Source organism: Panthera uncia, assembly GCF_023721935.1.
Source record: "Panthera uncia isolate 11264 chromosome B2 unlocalized genomic scaffold, Puncia_PCG_1.0 HiC_scaffold_24, whole genome shotgun sequence".
Lineage (NCBI taxonomy): Eukaryota > Metazoa > Chordata > Mammalia > Carnivora > Felidae > Panthera > Panthera uncia.
This window is the reverse complement of record NW_026057580.1, coordinates 93,958,317-93,978,528: the sequence shown is the minus strand read 5'-3', so window position 1 is coordinate 93,978,528 and position 20,212 is coordinate 93,958,317. Positions and strand designations below refer to the sequence as shown.

Here is a 20,212-nt window from a genome sequence, read left to right as displayed (position 1 = left end):
TCTTTGTACCCAAACCTTTTCTTTCTTGATTTTGTGTTATGAAAACCGACAGAATGATGCAGAAACTGATGAAATGTAAGTGTGAAAAGAAAGAACTGTTTCTGTGAAAATGATGCTTAATGCTTTGAAATGCCAAATAGCACAAAACAATTGTCAAGTTAGATGGGAGTAGCTATAAAGGACTTGGAGAAAGTGGTAAAACTCTAGAGAATTATCCAATCAAGCTTCTTCACAAATAATCTTAAGTCTTTAGGTTTTAGTACTATTGTTTAAAAAACTAATGTATATACAACAACAAAAAGCTTCTCTGAATGCCAGTCAGAAGACCCATACCCAAGGGTGGCTCAGTTGGTTAAACATCCGACTCTTGATTTTGACTCAGGTCAGGATCTCACAGTTCATGAGATTGAGCCCCGCATCAGGCTCTGTGCTCATGACACAGAGCCTAAGATTCTCTCCCTCCCTGCCCCTTCCCTCCTCACACACTCTCTCTTGCTCTCTCTCACAAAATAAATAAATAGATAGATAGATAGATAGATAGATAACTTAAAAAAAAAGAAGACCCATACCCAAAACAAAGACCATAGCTTTATATAAAAATCAATAAGTAAACATACATCTTAAGTTCAAATAACATGTTTTACATATGTGTGTCATATTTATGTCTAGAACAACATTTTCAACTTAACCTGTCAGCTTCCAGTTCTGATTATCTTTGATATGAGAGCCTTGGTTGTATTTGAAAGGCTGCCTCGTGGAAGAGGAATGAGACTTCTTTTGTAAATCTTATACAATATTTGGAATAATAGGTCAAGTTTCTAACTCAGTGTTTCTCAAAATATAATCCATGGACCACCAAATCCCAAACCATTTTGTTTATTTGCTCTAACTACAGACTTGAATCACACCTATACTTCCTAACTTACATTCTTTGAGAGGGATCTGCATTTTAACATGCTCCTTAGGAGACACTGGTGCATGCTATGGTGGAGAACTATGGTCTAGGAGAATAACCTTGAGTTCAACATAAAGCAACAGTTGCTCACAATAATGATCTGGCGGGGGGGGGGGGTGGTTCTGGAAATGTTCAAGCAGGGACTGAATGATGACTGAACAGGATTGCTAGACTTTTCCAGAATTTGGTGGGAGGTTAAATTTTGTGTGATTTATGCTTGAGTTGAAGATTATTTTTCTCTTTTATCCCTAAGAACCACAAATCTTTAGTTGAGAATCCAACTTTTCAGACGCTGTTTTCTTAGCTTTCTTAGATACTTTGCCAAGCTCCCAAAAAGCTACTTAAGAGGGTTAATTAGCAAGTTATTCCATTTCATCCACAAATTATAACCAAATGGTAACGTAAAGAGCAATCTGACAATCTTTCCACGTGTTCTCTCTTCTCACAGTTGCTGAACCAGGCAGCAGAGTGGAAACTTCAAGCCAAAGTGTTGAAGGAACAAGAGACAGTCCTGCAGGCTCAGGTGAAATGGGGGGTTGCGGGGGGACAACCATGCATGGGGTGTGCTCTCCTTGTTGCCACATTAACAGGCTATGAACCAAAGGTACTCTCCACCAGGCCTTAACATGTGGCGGGGGCGAGGGGAGCAGGAGTTAGCGATGAAGAATAACTTCATATTTATTATTTTAAAGTAAAAATAATAGCACCACATTATACCTGAGAAAAATAAATGCTCCGCAACAACATCGAGTCAAAAGGTTTGCTGACATACGAATGAGGGCACCCGATGGGCAATCTGAATGAGTTGGTGTCCTGGTTCCTGCCTATCTGTTCATAATACGTCATCTCTCTCTCTCTCTCCTCCCCGTGATCCTATTAAAGTAAGAATAAAATGGGAACGGATCACATGCGCCATCTAGAACTCTCAATACTGAAAGGATCCTTACCTATTTGATATTATTTATAATCAAAAGAAATGAGGAAGAAAAAGTCAGCACCAAAGTTCTTGTGCTATCGGAGGTTGGCCTTGTCGGTGATAAATGACTAGGGATGATGGACAAGCAGGGAACAGTTTTGATCTGGCTTTGTGATGTCATGTGTGTGTTTTGATTAGACTACAAGAATTCATATTTCAGACTCAAAGATAAAAAGCCTCGTGCAACAGATGACTCTATCCATCCCTCCCTTGCCCTTGGGGCTCTGCCCCTTCTGGCAAAAGTTGCCTGTCGGGTTCTGGGTTAGGCATCCTAGGTCTGAGCCAGAGAGAGACACTAGCGCCCCTGCTGGGAGAAATGCGCCAGTGCTAAAGACACTGTAAAGTCACGTAGAGCAAATTCACAGAAAGTGAGGAAACCGGAAGCCTGGCGAGCTGGGCAGCTGTTAATTTAAGATTTGGATAATTCACTTGTAAATGTTTATGTGCTGACTGCTATACACTTGTTCACTGTAAAAACAAAAACAAAAACTTTGTTCATTATACGAATGAACAAGTTCATTGAAAACTTGCTTGTATGAATACTTGTTCATTTTTTACAAAGCATATGAGAAAAGATAAGACACTCACAAATAAATTTATTTGTGGGTAATAAAATCACAAATTATACCACCGCAGACAAAAATGCAGATCGCATTTTCATAGCTCACCTTCCTAATGCATAGTTTTTCCAGTGTGTGTCCCGAATGTATTGATAAATTGTTTTCCCTCAATAACATAAAATAACATATCAAAATCATTTGTGAATACTAATTACATTGAGATTTGAACCATGTTTCTTACTGTTAATAAAATCAGCAGATCCAGAATTAAAAAACTAAAATCTAGAGTTACAAACTCAAGGTCATCCTTTAGGGAATCCCAGAACCATCACATCATGGTTGTGGGGTAGGCGGCAGGCAGCGGCCACTCTCTAAACAGAGGCAGGCAGGGGGAAAGGAGGTGTGACCTCACAGTCTTGAAGAGACTCCAGAGAATTGAGGCAGGGCTCCTGGCCCTGTCTCTGTACTATTCTCAGCACAGAGCCTTGAGGGGTACAAGAGACAATATTTGAAGCTATTCATTGCTCATATCATCTATGACAAGCAATCTCTACTCCTCTCGATAAATGGTGATAATGAACGTGAGAAGAGTAGATTAATACCATTAGACATGGGGTTAGAGAGTCATTCATTCAGCTGGCATCAGAATCTAGGCCTCAAATGACCTGTGGAATGAAACATAAGGGTATGATCCAATGCCACACCTCAAATTTGAAAAAGCATCTACCAGGAGTTTTAGACTTGCCAATGTTCCTCATTCGTTCCTTGATATTGACAGAGTCCAGAGACCAGGGTCAGGGTCCTGCCTCTTCTGCTCAGAATTTGTCTGACCTTGTGTAATTCATCGAAATCTCCCTAAACCTAAATTTCTTTGCCTGTAAAATAAGAATACTGTAATGCACCCATGATCCCAAGTTGGAGTTCTCTAACCTCTGGGAGGCTCATTACTTTTCAGTATTTCCAAAACATAACAGCATAACAGCAGCTACTATTTAAAATATAGTTGTTTTGGGGGGTGCCAGGGTGGCTCGGTCAGCTGAGCGCCCAACTTTTGATTTCAGCTGAGGTCATGATCCCAGAGTCGTGGGATTGAGCCCCTCATCAGGCTCCACACTATGCATGGAGCCTTCTTCGGATTCTATCTCCCCCTCTGTACCTCTTCCCCACTCACACACACACTCTAAAAATAAAAATAAAAAATGATAAAAGAAAATAAGATATAGTTGTTTTTGACATATCGGTTCTCAGTCAGCAGCTATATGGCGGTTATTCACGTTTGGTTAAGTTTATAAAAGGAAAATGAGTTAATGAATATGTAAGATATGCAGTTTGCCTTCAAGTTATGCATGCAAAGCACTTAGCCCCATACCTGGCCCATAATTAGCATAATTAGTTCAACCAGTATTTATTGAGCACCTACTCAGTGCTAGACAAGGTTCTAGGTGCTGGAGATAGACTAATCCATAAGAGAATCAAAAGTCCCTACCTAATTAAACACAGTGATACTACTACTAATAAAAATGCTAACAATTAGTGTGTGAGCTAATATTACTATTATTTCATAGGTGAGGATCTACTTAGAGATATATGAGACAAAAGGAGTCTTTGATTACAAAAAAGTTTATGAACCCCCGGAAAAGATGATCTCAAGAACTTGTGCAGCTCTAGTTCCTGAATGTAGACAGCTTCCAGAGCAGAAGCAGTGTGGCCTAAGCTGGGCTAACCCCGCCTTTTCCTCCATTGCCTTGTTTTCTGTGGCGTGTGGCTCTCTCTACAAGGACACCCCTTTGTCTCCTGTCTTCAAGGCACTTTTCAAAACTTCAACAATGACTTCAAGAAGAATATAGTAGCCCCCAAACCCTATGTATAAAAATGTTTAAAAATTCCTCTTGAAAACTGTCGATGTTGTAGCTTTAAAACCTTTAGACCTTGAAAAACAAAATCGACCACAGATTTGATTGCAGAGCACTTGAACCCTTCCCTCGGGTTTAGAACTGCTTTAAAGGAGTGGGGTGGTAGGAGGCAAGAGGGCTCAAGTCCCCATTTCCACATTCTGAGCTAAGGAAATATCAAGGACAGATTACGTTTAACTAGATGAAGTCACCTCCAGCCATAAGACAACAGCTTGCCAGGTTGGGGCATGATTCTCACTTAGCAAAGAGATGTCTGGCTTTCAATTATACAAACCATGGCAACAGAGTAAATGTCAGAAATGATCAAAAAAATACAATTGCCACTACAAATAGAGTGTTCACTGAATCGATAAGGATGAAGATGGTGGATGTGGAAAGTCAGCAATGCCAACGCAGCCACACAGCCACGCAGCCACAAAAACACTGCCCAAGGGGAAAGATCATTGAGTAAATTTGGTTTGGCTTTATTTAGTTTTTTCTTTTTTCTCTCTTTCTTTTTTTTTCCTTTCTTTATTTTTTCTTTCTTTCTTTCTTTCTTTCTTTCTTTCCTTCCTTCCTTCCTTCCTTCCTTTTTTTGGTAAATTAAGGACAGCAATCACAGCCTTTAAACCGGAAGTGCTCACCTTATGTATCTAGGACGAGAGGACATTACTCTGCAACTGCTATTATAATTGGACGTGTTCCCAAATCCAATATCACAAGTTCGCTAAGACAATTCCTGGACATGCTTTTGTTTCCTGTATGCTATGAATGTTTGTAATTAAAATCTGGTGCCCCATTAGAAGAACGTATGAGTCGCTCACCCACATAACAGTGAAAATGTTGCAGCAACTGTTGTGGTGACTCACCCTAGAACAGTCCGTTTCTATTTCTGCCTCTGGCAGGAGTACTGTGGATGACCTCTGGATGTCCCTTCCATGCTTCTCTGAAATACCAAAATAAGAGCAGGAATATGACACATGAAACCAAACATGCATCATGTCAGCGTGATAGTGAGAGGGAACATATACCAAACAAATATCCACAAAGTAAACAAGAAGTGTCCATTTTGAGTTAGCACAAGCAAAGAGTTTTAGAGTTGTTTACCTGAGACAAGCATAATCCACACAGGTTTTGCCACCTGCCACAAAGAGGTCAAATAGGAAGAAAGGCTGAGTATGAAAAACAGTACTTAGAAGGGGAAATGTGGAGTTACTGTTTCATGGGTAGAGACTTTCAGTTTTGCAAGATGAAAGGGTTCTGGAGATTGGTTACACGACAGTGTGAACGCAGTTAACAATACTGAACTGTACATTTAAAATAGTTGAGATGGTAACTCTTACATTACATGAATTTGTCCCAATTAAAAAAAAAGAACAGCAGTGGAGAGAAGAAAAAAACAAAAACAAAAAACAGTCACTAGAAAAAGGCCAGAAGAAGTGGTAATGAAATGAGACACTTCTTCCTGGCCCTCTGGGTGTGTCTGCCTTCCCCCATGCCACAAGAAAACATGAGGAAAGGAAACAAAACCTGCCCGATGTATACACCCAAAAGACCATTTTTGCCCAAAGGAAGGGGAGAAGCTGGCCGAGGTGGGCACGGTTGCTCCTGCTGATACTGTCAAGGTTGTGCCAGCAAGATGGGCTGTGCACGCGCCCACTCCTGCTCTGCCTGTCTGCAGCCTGCAAGTACCCGGCTGCGTGAGCGGCTTTGAGAGGACCTGCTCCAGGGACGGTAGTATCTGCCACCCTCCCGTAACTCTGCAGGAATTCCCGAGAAGTGGGGAAAAGAAAGGAGAGAAAGTAAGAAAAAGCAACTTCACAGGATATGTAACCAAGAATGCAAATGAAGGTGGAGAGGATCAGCTGGGAGTAGCTGTCCTCACCCTGGACCACTAGATTATGTGCAGTAGTATAGATAGCCAGTCCAGTAGAAGTTTATCCTCAGATTAAGGACTTGACCTACTCAAGGGCCCTGAAATCAATTCAGTGGATCCCAGCCACTACTTCAAAAAAAGTGAAACAGAACTAAACAGAATATGTCAAGAGTGCATTGTACATAATGAGTAAGGATTGTCTTATGCAGTGTGTGTGTGTGTGTGTGTGTGTGTGTGTGTGTGTAAAACCCTACTACACCTTCCTGGCCATGAACTCCCTGGTGCCCTTTTATTCAGTCTTCTTTCATCTGTGTGCCAAGGAATCATGAGAAAAAAAAATTTAGGCCACCAGAGTTGCCCCAAGCTCTGTCACATATGCGTGGAACCAACATGTGATTTCAAAACGATACTCAGATGTTGTTTGACTTTTCTTTGGAAAATCTATCCTACAGAAAGGTTTTACGTTATCATTCCGTTGTTCTTGTTTACTGCAGTGAAATCTCTGCTATTCTACAACATTTGAGAATGACCCCTTCTCGATCAGCAGATTTTCTGGGTTCTAGGGGTAGTCTGATTCCCATACTCTCTACCTCTCACCCCCAAGACTGGGAACTCTCCAGTCTACTGGCTTCCAGTTAGTAGTTTTTCTCTTTCAAAAGGACAGTGTCCCAGGTACCACCAGCTAGTCATTTGGTGCCCATTTGAGGAGCTGGGGTTTGCTCCAGCATTCAACAGTACCAAATACTCATTCGAAAACGGAGGCCTTCCTAACATGTATCATCCATATTAAATCTCCACTCATAGCATGCTATTCTAAAATCATTTTTTAAAGCAAGATTTGATTAGTGTATTGCTGTCTCTAGCAATCAAGTACTTAACACACTCTCCTTCCCTGTCCTGCTTTATTCGTACTTCAAATTACCTTATTCCTTGGAATAAGGATATAGAGGTAGAAAGTACTCCTGAAGTGAACCACACGCTTGCCAATGCTAACCCATATGATGTTTTATACTGTGTGCACATTAGAAAAGGCATTCCTTCCTCGAGACTCATTCTTTCCATCTATAGAAAATTCGTATAATAAACTGATTTTGATGAACAGGGACATTTAACTGCTATTGGCTATAACGCTGTCTTCATAAACATACAAAACCAAATGGACTGAAATGCAAATGGTTGGTTGCTTAGCGTGGCACAACGGGTATGATTGCAGCCACCCATGTCGGGTCCACTTCTTTTCATTTTTCTACATTCTCACTTCTTTCAAGACCAAGTTCAAGGTTCGCCTTCTCCACAAAAACATGGCTCACGTGGTCACCTGCCATGCTCACTTCCTTCTCTGACTGACACCATCCTTAACAGACGTGGCACTTTGTAGTATTCCCTGTCCCATCATCAAGTTGTCTTTGAGATTACCTTCCCATCACGTGTGCATGTCTCTCAGAAACAGTAGCCACATGTTCAATGCTTTGCACATAGAGTCAATGTGTATGTTCAGTGCTCAATAAAAGTTTGTTGGGAAAAGTTAGGCTGTAATGAAATGGTGATGACACATTTTCTTATTCCATTTTTTCTTTAAAGACGTACTTCAATCATACTCACTGACTTAGGTTGATGTCATAGTAAACAAAAGAACAGAACACATTATTAACATTGTGTTGAGGATTCCTTTAAATCAACTTTCTTCTCAAATAATGAACAATGCCATGTTGTTTTGTTCTGGAAGCATGCTTAAAGCAGCTCTAAAGTAGATGTACTTTTCCCCTTATTTACAGCTTACTCTCTATTCCGGAAGGTTTGAAGAGTTCCAGAACACACTGACAAAAAGCAATGAGGTGTTTGCCACTTTCAAACAGGAAATGGATAAAGTGAGTAGTACTTATCCTCCACAAAATACTGACATTTTCTATTTTGACAGGCAATTCTCCTTTGAGTTCATTTCTGTCACGTTAAGATCCTTTGGTGCATTTCATGAAGTAATGAAACATTTATACATGCAAATAAGATTTGGGCTGTATTTTTTTATTGGTAATTATCTGGTGAATTAATCTTAGGAAGAGTCCAAAAAACACCAGGATCTATTTTCACCCTGAGAAAAAAATATTTTCCTTTTCTAGTCCATGGAGAGCTAAGAAAAAAAAGACAAAAGCTAGCAATTTAACATTATGCTGTTTATACTGAAATTTTTAAAAATCTAATTTCTAAAGATTAAAAAAACAACTTTCATACAAATGTGCAACAGAAGAAGTTTAGAGTAGAAAATACCATTTCATATAATCCTTCTTCGAAGAGAATATATGTAGTATGATATAACTGACAGAGCCTTGAATGAGAAGAAGGAAGCCCAAATTCAAATTCTGGGTGTGTTCTTCTCCTCATGCAGTACTAGACGATCCACTTAACGTCCCTCCAATTTTATTTTTCTTATCTATAAATTAACATACTATTTCCCTTGCCTAATACACAGATTGTAAAGTTCAAATACATGTTTTTTAATGTTTATTCATTTTTGACAGAGAGAGACAGAGCGTGAGCGGGGGAGGGGCGGAGAGAGGGAGACAGAATCTGAAGCAGGCTCCAGGCTCTAAGATGTCAGCACAGAGCCCAAAGGGGGTCTCGAACTCACAAACCACGAGATCGTGACCTGAGCGGAAGTCGGACGCTTAGCCAACGAAACCACTCAGGCGCCCCATATTAAGATATTTTTAAAGGGTTTTAAACTTTCTTACACTCTTTTACAAATATAAGGTGCTAAATATTATTGGACATATGTTCAAAATTTATTTAATCCAGTGTTTTCCCAAAACAAAATCAGCATCAGAATTGTGCTTCTTAATGGGCACAGGCATTAACCTTTTTTAAGTGCAAAAAGCATCCTTTTAAAACCACTTTCTTAAAATTATATGATAAATTTCACAATTCAGTGAACAAACATAAGTAGGTCAACACTTGTTAGAAGTTATAGCTTTCTCACTCTGGGGTGGATCTATCCATTTTTAAAAACCTCTCTTCATTATAGAGTGTTAAGATTGGAATAAATATTAGAGCAAGAAAAGTGTTTTTATTTATTTCAAAATTACATAGTTTTAAGATTGGAATAAATATTAGAGTAGGAGTTTTAAATCTGGGGTTTATTTATAGACTTTTAAAGTTGACTCACAATTAGAAAAAAAAAAAAAAACAGCAAAAAAAATGATGTGCATATTGTATTTCTTTGCGTATGGTCCCATCAAATCCTTAAAGGGGTTGATGACTTTTAAACTAAAACTACTAAACTTGGTTAACAAATGATCAAAATTAAAAACCATTCAAGGCTCACCTAGCTTCTCTATAAAGCCCAGGGCTTAGCCTGGGCCCAGCCTCCTGCCTCCAAGTGTACTCAGCCTCAGGCAGCATGGCACAAAGCAGCAAGGGCCCAGGTATGGCTCATCCAGGGGAACACAACCTGATGATTACATTGCTGTCCTTTGCTGCATCCAAGCAAAGCAGAGATCCAACCGTTTCAGTTTCAAAAAAGATGAGCTGCATTTTATCCACTTCTGTTCCCTCTACACCCAACTCCCCACTGATGACCAGCAGACACTCTTCACACATTGCATTAAATGCAATGAAATAACTCTAGTTCCACTCTTCTGCTAACTCACCTGAATATTCTTCCACCTCTCTGAGCGTCAGTTACCTCAGTGAGAGTGGAGGTGAAAACAGAACCTTCCTTATGGGACTGTTTTAAAGATGAAATGAATGATGTGTGTAATCACATTCTGTGACTCCCACCACACTCTACAAATGTGAAGATTGAGAGGGAGCAGGAAGATGGCAGTGGAGTAGGAGGACCCTAGGCTCACCTTTCCCACAAATACAACTAGATAACTATCAAATCATCTTAAATACCGCAGAAATTGACCTGAAAACTGGTAGAATGCACTCCACAACTAAGTGGAGAGAAGAGGCCAAATCAAAGATGGTAATAAATGCAAAGCCATCATTTGGGGGAGAAATAGATCACAGCTGCTATGGAAGAAAAGAAGCTGTGGTCTTGGAGAAGGGAGAGAGAGAGAGAGAGACAGAGAGAGAGAGAGAGAGAGAGAGAGAAGTACACAGGGAAATACACAAGGAGAACATTTCCCCAAAGCCATTGGCTTGGAAAATGAAAGGGGCTGAATTTTGGAAGTTCTTGCAACCAGCAGGTCTTAAAGCCTGGAGTTTTAAAGGTCAGTAGGCTTGGATAGGATAGACCTGGAGGGTACTATACTGCTCCTGGAGAGAAGGTATACAAAAAACCTGTGGCAGACAATGTGGAAACAACTATCTGAAGAGTGCCTGGGGAACGCCGTAGGGAAATTATTCCCTCTTCTCAGAGTGTGTCTCTGAGAGGCAGCATTCATGGAGACATGTCTCTGGGAACAAAGGAGGTGGCCAACACCATTTCCCTCCCTTGCCCCTCAGCATATACACAGAGCCACCTGCAAGAAGCAGCACAACATGGACACTGGCTGCCTAACTTGCTTACACCAAGCCCCACACATCCCCTCCCTGCACCCCAGTGGAACTGCTCTTCTCAATCACACTTGCCTCAGTCTCAGCATGGCAGGTCCCTCCCCCCAAAGACCAGCACAAATCCCTGCCTGCACAACATCTTCTGACCAGAAAGTTCTGGAGGGCTTCAGTTCTGGTGGAGGTGGTCAGGTCTCACTTCACAAGCAGACAAGAACACACCTAGTTAAAACTGACCACATTCACACCAGGGACCAAACACTGCCCACAGCAGGTAAGGGAGAGCCCCTGCAGATGACTGGCCTGAAGGACAGAGCAACCAAAACACAACAGCGGGGCTCACATAGCACACACTGGAGACACTTCCTTGAAGCGCCAGGGTCTCAGCACTACGTGACCTCTTCTTCATAAAGAAGCTCCTGCTTCTTTCAGGAGCAGGAGACCTAACTGGATTTTCTAACCCAGAGAAGAAGATAGAGACTTAGACAAAATGTGAAGACAGAGGAATTTCTCCAAAATGAAAGAACAAGATAAGGTCACAGCCAGAGATCTCAGTGAAACAGATACAAGTAACATGTCTGATGGAGAATTTAAAGCAACAATCATAAGAATACTCACTGGGCTTGAGAAAAGAATGGAAGACATCAGTGAGACCCTTACCACAGAGATAAAAGAGTTTAAAAAGAATCAATCAGAGATAAAGAATGAGACAAACAAGATCTGAAACAGGCTAGATGCAGTAAAGAGCAGGCTGGAAAGAAGGAGACCTAGAAGTGGAAAGACCTAGAAGCTGGAAAGAAGTGACCTAGAAGACAAAGTAATGGATAGTAATGAAGCTGAACAAAAGACAGTAACACCAGAATAGAATCCGGGAAGTCAGTGACTCCACCAAATGTAATCACACTCATATTATAGGAGTGCCAGAAGAAGAAGAGAGAAAGGGGGGGGGGGGGGCCGGAAATTTATTTGAAGAAATAATAGCTGAAGACCTCCTTAATCTGGGGAAGGAAACAGACATCCAGATCCAAGAGACACAGAGAATTCCCATCAAAATCAATAAAAGCATGCCAACACCAAGACATATTATAATTAAATTTGCAAAATACAGTGATAAAGAAAAAATCTTAAAAGCAGCAAGACAAATGAAGTCTTCAACTTCCAAGGGAAACCGCATAGGCTAGCCGGAAAGTTCTCAATAGAAACCTGGCAAGCCAGAAAGGAGTGGAATGATATATTCAAAGTACTGAGCGGGAAAAATCTGTACCTAAAAATATTCTATCCAGCAAGGCCACCATTCGGAATAGAAGGAGAGATCAAGAGTTTCTCAGAAAAACAAAAACTAAAGGAGTTCATGACCACTAAACCAGCCCTACAAAAAATATTAAAGAGGACCCTTCAAGTAGAAAAGAGAGACCAAAAATGACAATTTAAAGGCAGCAAATACAAAAGCAGTAAAAATTAATATTTCTGTAATAATCAGTCAAGGATCTCACATACTAAATGGTATAAAATAAAACATATACCTAAAATGTAGACAGGAGAGGAAAAAAGAATGAGTTCAACCTTGAGTGAACATCATCTTCATATAGACTGCTATTTGCAGAAGAGGTTATGGTAACCATATATCAAAAATCACTAATAAACACGCAAAGACCAAAGAAAAAAATCCAAATATATCACTAAAGAAAATAAGCAAAACATGAAAAAGAGAAAGACAAGAAATGATCAGAGAAAATCTCCAGAAACAACCACAAAATAAGTAATAAAATGGCAATAAATACATATCTATCAATAGTTACTTTGAATGTAAATGGACTCAATGGTCCAATCAAAAGACATAAGGAGTCATAATGGATAATAAAAAAAAAAAAAAATACCCATCTATATTCTGCCTACAAGAGACTCATTTTAGACCTAAAGACACCTGCAGATTGAAAGTGAGGGAATGAAGAAACATTTATCATGCAAATGGATGTCAAAAGAAAGCCAAAGTAGCAATACTTACATCAGACAAACTAGACTTTAAAACAAAGACTATAACAAGAGACAAAGAAGGACACTTTATAATAATAAAGGGGGACAATCCAACAAGAAGATATAAGAATTGTAAATATTTATGCACCCAACATAGAAGCACCCAGATATATAAAACAATTAATAATAAACATAAGGGAACTAATTGATAATAATGCAATAATAGTAGGGGACTTCAACATACCATTTACATCAACAGACAGATCATCTAAACAGAAAACAAACAAGGAAACAGTGGCTTTGAATGACACACTGGACGAGATGGACTTAACAGACACATTCAAAACATTCCATCCTAAAACAGCAGAATACATATTCTTTTATAGCACACATGGAACATTCTGAATAGATGTCACATATTAGGTCATAAAACGGGCCTCAACAAATACAAAAAGATTGAAGTCATACCATGCACCTTTTCTGACCACAATGCTATGAAACTAGATATCAATCACAAGAAAAAATCTGGAAAGACCACAAATACACGAAGGTTAAACAACATGCTACTAAACAATGAATGGGTCAGCCAGGAAATCAAAGAAGAAATTAAAAAATACATGGAAACAAATTAAAATAAAAATATAACAATCCAAAACCTTTTGGATACAGCAAAAATGGTCCTAAGAGGGAAGTGTATAGCAATACAGGTCTACATCAAGAAGCAAGAAAAATCTCAAATAAACAACCTAACCTTCCACCTAAAAGAACTAGAAAAAGAACAGCAAACAAAGCCTAACGTCAGCAGAAGGAAGGAAATTATAAAGATTAGAGCAGAGAATGTAAGGGTGATCTGGCTGAGACATTTGTCACTCCATTGATCACCAGGGTTGATTCAACTGATCTGGCTGGTTAGGTGGGTGTCCAGATAGAGAAAGACCATCCTTCTTAGTCAGGGGTGTATAAGTACCTGTGCTCCCCTGCTAGAACTTCCAAACAAGCTCTCTAGGTCCATTTGTAGGAAAATGTAGGGTAGTCAAGCTTCCAAGAACCCAGACACATCCAAATGAGGTGCTGAATGTGGCAGTCCGCATTTCTTTCAAAACAAAAAATAATAATAAAGATTAGAGCAGAAATAAGTGATGTGGAAACTAAAAACACAATAGAACAGATCAATGAAACCCGGAGCTGGCTGGTTCCTTGAAAAACTTAATAAAATTTATAAACCTCAATTCAGACTTCTCAAAAAGAAAATATAAAGGAAAAGAAGAAAAAAAAAAAGAAAAGAGAAAGGACCCAAATAAATAAAATCACAGATGAGAGAGGAGAAATAACTAACACCACAGAAATTATAAGAGAATATTATGAAAAACCATGTGCCAACAAATTGGACAACCTAGAAGAAATGGATAAATTCCTAGAAATATATAAATTACCAAAACTGAAACAGGAAGAAATAGAAAACTTGAACATACTGATAACCAGCAAATAAATTGAATCAGTAATCAAAAAACTCCCAACAAACAAAAGTCCAGGACCAGATGGCTTCACAGGAGAGTTCTACCAAACAGTTAAAGAAGAGTTAATACAAGGGTGCCTGGATGGCTCAGTCGGTTAAGCATCCAACTTCGGCTCAGGTCATGATCTTGCAGTTCGTGAGTTCAAGCCCTTCATAGGGATCTGTGCTGACAGCTCAGAGCCTGGAGCTTGCTTTGGATTCTGTGTCTCCTTCTCTCTCTGCCCCTCCCCCATTCACATTCTGTTTCTGTCTCTGTCTCTCTCTCTCTCTCCCAAAAATAAATAAACATTAAAAAAAAAATTTAATGAAGAGTTAATACCTATTCTTTTTAAACTATTACAAAAAAATAGAAAAGGAAGGAAAACTTCCAAATTCATTCTATGAAGCCAGCATTACCCTGATACCAAAACCAGATAAAGACACTACTAAAAAAGGGAACTACAGACCAATATCTCTGAAGAATATAGATGTAAAAATTCTCAATAAAAAACACTAGCAAACCAAATCCAACATTACATTTAAAAAATCATTCACTACAATCAAATGGAATTTATTCCTGTGTTGCAGGAGTTGTTCAATATTTGCACATCAATCACCATGACACATCACATTAATAAAAGAATGGATAAGAAGCGTATATGATCATTTCAATAGATGCAGAAAAAGCACTTGACAAAGTACAATATCCATTCATGATAAAAACACTCAATACTTTAAGTCGATTTAAAGGGAACATACCTCAACATACTAAAGGTCATATATGAAAAACCCATAGCTAATATCATCCTCAATGGGAAAAACTGAGAACTTTTCCTATATAGTCAGGAATAAGACAGGGATGTCCACTTTCACCATTTTTATTCAACATAGTACTGGAAGTCCTAGCCACAGCAATCAGACAAAAAAGAAGGAGAAGGAGGAGGAGGAGGGGGAGGGGGAGGGGGAGGAGAAGGAGAAGGAGAAGGAGAGAAAGAAAGAAAGAAAGAAAGAAAGAAAAGGTTCCAAATTGGCAAGGAAGGTGTAAAACTTTCACTATTTGCAGATGACATGATGCTATGTACATGTCTAGAGGTGACAAATAAATTCATTAAAGTCACAGGATACAAAATCAACATACAGAAATCTGTTGCATTTCTATACACCAATAATGAAGTAGCAGAAAGAAAAACTAAGGATCCATTTACAATTGCAGAACAGAAACAATGATACCTAGGAATAAACCTAACCAAAGAGGTAAAAGGCCTGTACTCCAAAAACTATAAAACACGGATGAAAGACATTGAAAATGACACAAAGAAACAGAAAGACATTCCATGCTCATGGATTGGAAGAACAAATATTGTTAAAATGTCTATACTATCCAAAGTAATCTACACATTTAATGCAATCCCTATCAAAATACCAACAGCATTTTTCACAGAGCTGGAACAAGCAATCCTAAAATGTGTCTGGAACCAAAGAAGTCCCTGAATAACCAAAACAACCTTGAAAAAGAAAAACAAAGCTGGAGGTATCACATTTCTGGACTCGAAGTTCTAATACAAAGCTATAGTAATCAAAAAAAAAAAAAAAAAGTATGGTACTGGCACAAAAACACACACATAGATCAATAGAGCAGAATAGAAAACCCAGAAATAAACCCACAACTATATGGTCAATTCATCTTCAACAAAGCAGGGAAGAATATCCAATGGGAAAAAGAATGTCTCTTCAACAAATGGTGTTGGGAAAACTGAACAGCAACATGCAGAAGAATGAAGCTGGGCCACTTTCTTAAACCATACACAAAAATAACTTCAAAATGAGTTAAAGACCTAAATGTGACACCTGAAACCATAAAAATTCTAGAAGAGAACACAGGCAGTAACTTTTTGACATTGGCTGTGGCAACTTCTTAAGTATGTTTCCTGAGACAAGGGAAACAAAAGCAAAAATAAACTATTGGAACTACATCAAAATAAAAAGGTTCTGCAAAGGAAACAATCAATGAAACTAAAAGGCAACCTATGGAATAGGAGAAGATATTTGCAAATGACGTATCTGATAAAGGGTTAGTATACAAAATATATAAGGAACTTATCAAACTCAACACTCAAAAAAATGAATAATCCAATTAAAAACGGGCAGAAGACATAAACAGACATTTTTCTACAGAAGACATACAGATGGACAACAGACACATGAAAACATGCTCAATATCATTCATTATAAGGAAAATCCAAATCAAAACTACAGTGAGATATCACCTCATACCCGTGAAAATGGCTAAAATCAACAACACAAGAAATATGTGTTGGCGAGGATGTGGAGAAAGGGGATCCCTCTTGCACTGTTGGTGGGAATGAAAACTGGTGTAGCCACTGTAGAAAACAGTCTGGAGGTTCCTCAAAAAGTTAAAAGTAGAACTACCCTATGATCCAGCAACCGCACTACAAGGTATTCAACCAAAGAATACAAAAGTAAGAAGTACTGATTCAAAGGGATACATACACCCCAATGTTTATAGCAGCATTATCTACAACAGCCAAATTATGGAAAACAGCCCAACTGTTCACTGACTGATGAATGAGTAAAGATGTGGTGTGTATATATATATACACATACATGTATATATACATATATATATGAATATCATATTACCCGCCATAAAAAAAGAATGAAATCTTGCCATTTGCGATGACATGGATGGATCGAGAGAGTATTATGCTAAGTGAAGCAAGTCAATCAAAGACAAATACCATATGATTTCACTCATATGTCAAATTTAAGAAAGAAAACAAACAAGCAAAGGGAAAAAAAGAGAGAGAGAGGCAAACCAAGAAACAGACTCAACTATAGAGAGCAAACTGATGGTTACCAGAGGGGAGGTGGATGGGGGGGGATGGGTTAAAGAGACGATGCGGACTAAGCAGTGCACTTGTGAAGAGTACCAGTGATGCACGGAAGTGTTGAATCACTATATGGTACACCTGAAACTAATACCACACTGTATGATAACTAGCTAGTATTTAAATTAAAACTTTTTTTAAAAAAAATGTACACTGAGAAAATAGAAAGCTGTAGTTTTGTGTAGCTACTTCTCAGATGTGCCCAGATAGTCCCAATATGTTAATGGCTAAAAAGCCAGACCAGCTTTCTCGCTTGCAGTTTCTATTCAGTAAAGAATCTAAATTGCAAGCTTATTCTTGGGACTAAATAAAGCTACTTTTACTTTAAAGAATAAGCAATGACAAAACAGGGTGACTCTAAGTAGTTTCCTTTTTCCTGAATTGGTGCAAGTAAGTTTGTTCACCACGAACCTAGATGATTCAGGAATAAATAGGACTCTTCCCACTCAGTCTTCATTCCGTGACATCAAACTTCTGTTTGTTTCAGCAGCTAGTGACAAAGAGACTTTTCTTGGCATCACATATGGAACTAGTAGTTTTTTTGATATGTTAAGTTTTCAGGATTAACATTAAAATACTCTAATTTCTGTAGACAACCAAGAAAATGAAGAAGTTAGAGAAGGACACAGCCACGTGGAAAGCCCGGTTTGAGAACTGTAACAAAGCTCTGTTGGACATGATTGAAGAGGTAAGGAAGCCTAGCCGCTAGCTTATTTTCCCCTATCTAGTCCAAATATTCATATTCCGAAAGTAATTATAACCTAATAGTGCAAATTATTATCTTGGAAAAAGAGTTGATTTTTTTTTCTGAGGTGTGATATGTGAAATTGTAATAAAAATATTTAGAGCAAAAGAGAATTGGATCCAGACTCACAAAGAGCTTTGTGACCCTAAGTCACATGCCTACGTGCTGAGTCCGCAGCTGTTGCCAAATCAGCATCATGCCTGCGCGACTTCATTCCGTAAAAGAAAGACAAGTGTCTTACTTGTCTTTGAATTTCCCCAGTGCCTAGCACAGAGCAGGTGCAGAATAAATTAATGAGTTAATCTGAACATACTGAGAGAAGACACCAGCCCCAGCACCCAGGGTATGTACAACTCTATAGACAGATATGGAGATGTATTGTCTAATTCTTCCAACAGGCATTTAATTACTGATATTATGTCAGGCTCTGTAGGTGTTGAGACAATAAAGGCAAAGATATATAGCCCTTGACCTGAGAGGCAGAGCTTACAGGTGAAGGTCTCCCCATGTGCACGAGCAACAGAAAAACCCTCAAAGGGTACAGAGTGGCACAAAGGTGGGGGCAAGGAGTGAGACGATTAGGAACGATTTCATGCACAAACACACCAACATTTCCACAGAAATGGAGAACTGAACAGTTTGAGCAGGCAGCATCATGAATTAGTGTGTGGGGAGTTTCTGTCGTTATAATTACTGTTCTAGCAATTCATCCCAAATAGCAACCAATTCCAAAGAGATGGGCTTATTATTCACTGACATAAATCAAACAGTTGCCAGATTAGCATACAGCAGTTTATCTATAGACTAGATAAGGCTCTGCTGACAGCCGGGTCCCAGTCCATCGCATTCATTGTGCCATTGGAAGACTTAAAAGCAGAAAATGCATCTACTTTAAGATTCCGGAGGCCTTGGACTGAAGCAGAGAGATGCTTTGCCATCTTTCTTTCCCACAGAAAAGGATACAGGGATTAAAATTCTACCAGGGTCTCACCCACAAGGCAAAAAAACGGAAGTGATTCCCCCTGACCAGGGGTCTGTTCAGCCACCAGTCTGCGGTGGCTGCAGAGTCTGGCAGACAAATTCCTGGGCAAATGGTTTTGCTTGTCTCCAGAGGGCATCCTGGCAATTTTGCTCTGGTGTTTTACGTGTGTGTGTTTTCAACTCACAGAAAGCATTGAGAGCCAAGGAATATGAGTGCTTCGTGATGAAAATTGGGAGGCTGGAGAACCTCTGTCGAGCTTTACAAGAAGAGAGAAACGAGCTCTACAAAAAAATCAGAGAAGCAAAAATGCCTGAAAAAGATGACCAAAGTCAGCACACTTCCGACGAGGAGCTAGAGTCTGCTGTTTCTGTGGGCGGCGAGGTTGATGCAGAGGAAGCCGACAGTGTTCACAATGCTGTGAAAAATCTGGCCACAGCCTTCATGGTCATCCGTCATCCGGAGTCGACCTTCGACCAGTCCAAAGAAATCCCACCAGAATCCGGCAGTCCTCAAGGGGTTGGTGACTCGGCCCTCAAAGAGCCAGAACAATCCCCTCCGAGCCCTTTATGCCACTCAGAGATTTCCCTGCCTCCCCCAACTCCTCAGGCTGAGGCCGAAGGAGGCAATGAGGCAGAACCGCCCCCCAGGCCCAGCAATCCCCCCACGGGGTCGGCAGCAGAGGCCCAAGACCAGGGTCTCCTTACAGCAGCCCAGGCTGATCAGCAGCCCCAGAAGCCAGGGGCAGAAGCTTCCAGTCAGGCCCCACAGCCCCCGGCAGAGGCTTCCCTACCAGTGATGGAGGCAAATGGTCCTGCTCCACCGCCCACAGCAGGTGAGCAAATTCTAGTCGGGGAGCTCGGATGTGGGCCCAGTAGGCAGCCACCCCCACTGGAAGCAGCAGCATTGAGACCACCAACAGGGGTCTCGGTGGAGCCCCAGCTGCCCCAGGTGGCTGACACCAACCTGGAAGGAGTAGACTAAGCCTCGTCGTGGTGCCTTCCGAGCTTAGTGCCTTCCCAGCTTCACGTCTTCATCGTGACAGATTGTCTTCTGAAAGAGGCATTAAGGGCCAGGGATGTCTAAGGGAAGAGACTTAATTAGAATCAAGACATTTTTAAATGTTATGCAGAGCACATTCAGCCTGTGCTATTTGTTCTCAATTTATAACTGATTTGGAGCTTTTCTATTTAACGTTGGTTGACAGTACAATTTTCCTAAATGGCAACAAAACATACAAATAGCAAATTCATAAGAATTTTCCACTGAGATGGTATTTATTTCAATTTTTTAATCAACAGTAGGATTTGGTGTTTAAAGACTTCTCCTACAGTATGTAAATGCATAAAAAGTGATT

At 39.8% G+C, this 20,212-nt stretch overlaps 1 protein-coding gene across 1 annotated transcript in view; it reads left to right on the top strand.

Moving 5' to 3' along the window:
• The window catches only part of TXLNB (taxilin beta), a 50,417-nt gene extending 30,553 nt beyond the window's left edge, over positions 1-19,864 (top strand). The window contains exons 7-10 of the mRNA XM_049654460.1: positions 1,404-1,478; positions 8,035-8,127; positions 17,724-17,819; positions 19,045-19,864. Of these exons, the coding sequence (XP_049510417.1) occupies positions 1,404-1,478; positions 8,035-8,127; positions 17,724-17,819; positions 19,045-19,839 (1,059 nt within the window). The 3' untranslated portion in view covers positions 19,840-19,864. The remainder of the gene's footprint in view (positions 1-1,403; positions 1,479-8,034; positions 8,128-17,723; positions 17,820-19,044) is intronic.
• Positions 19,865-20,212: the final 348 nt, after the last annotated feature.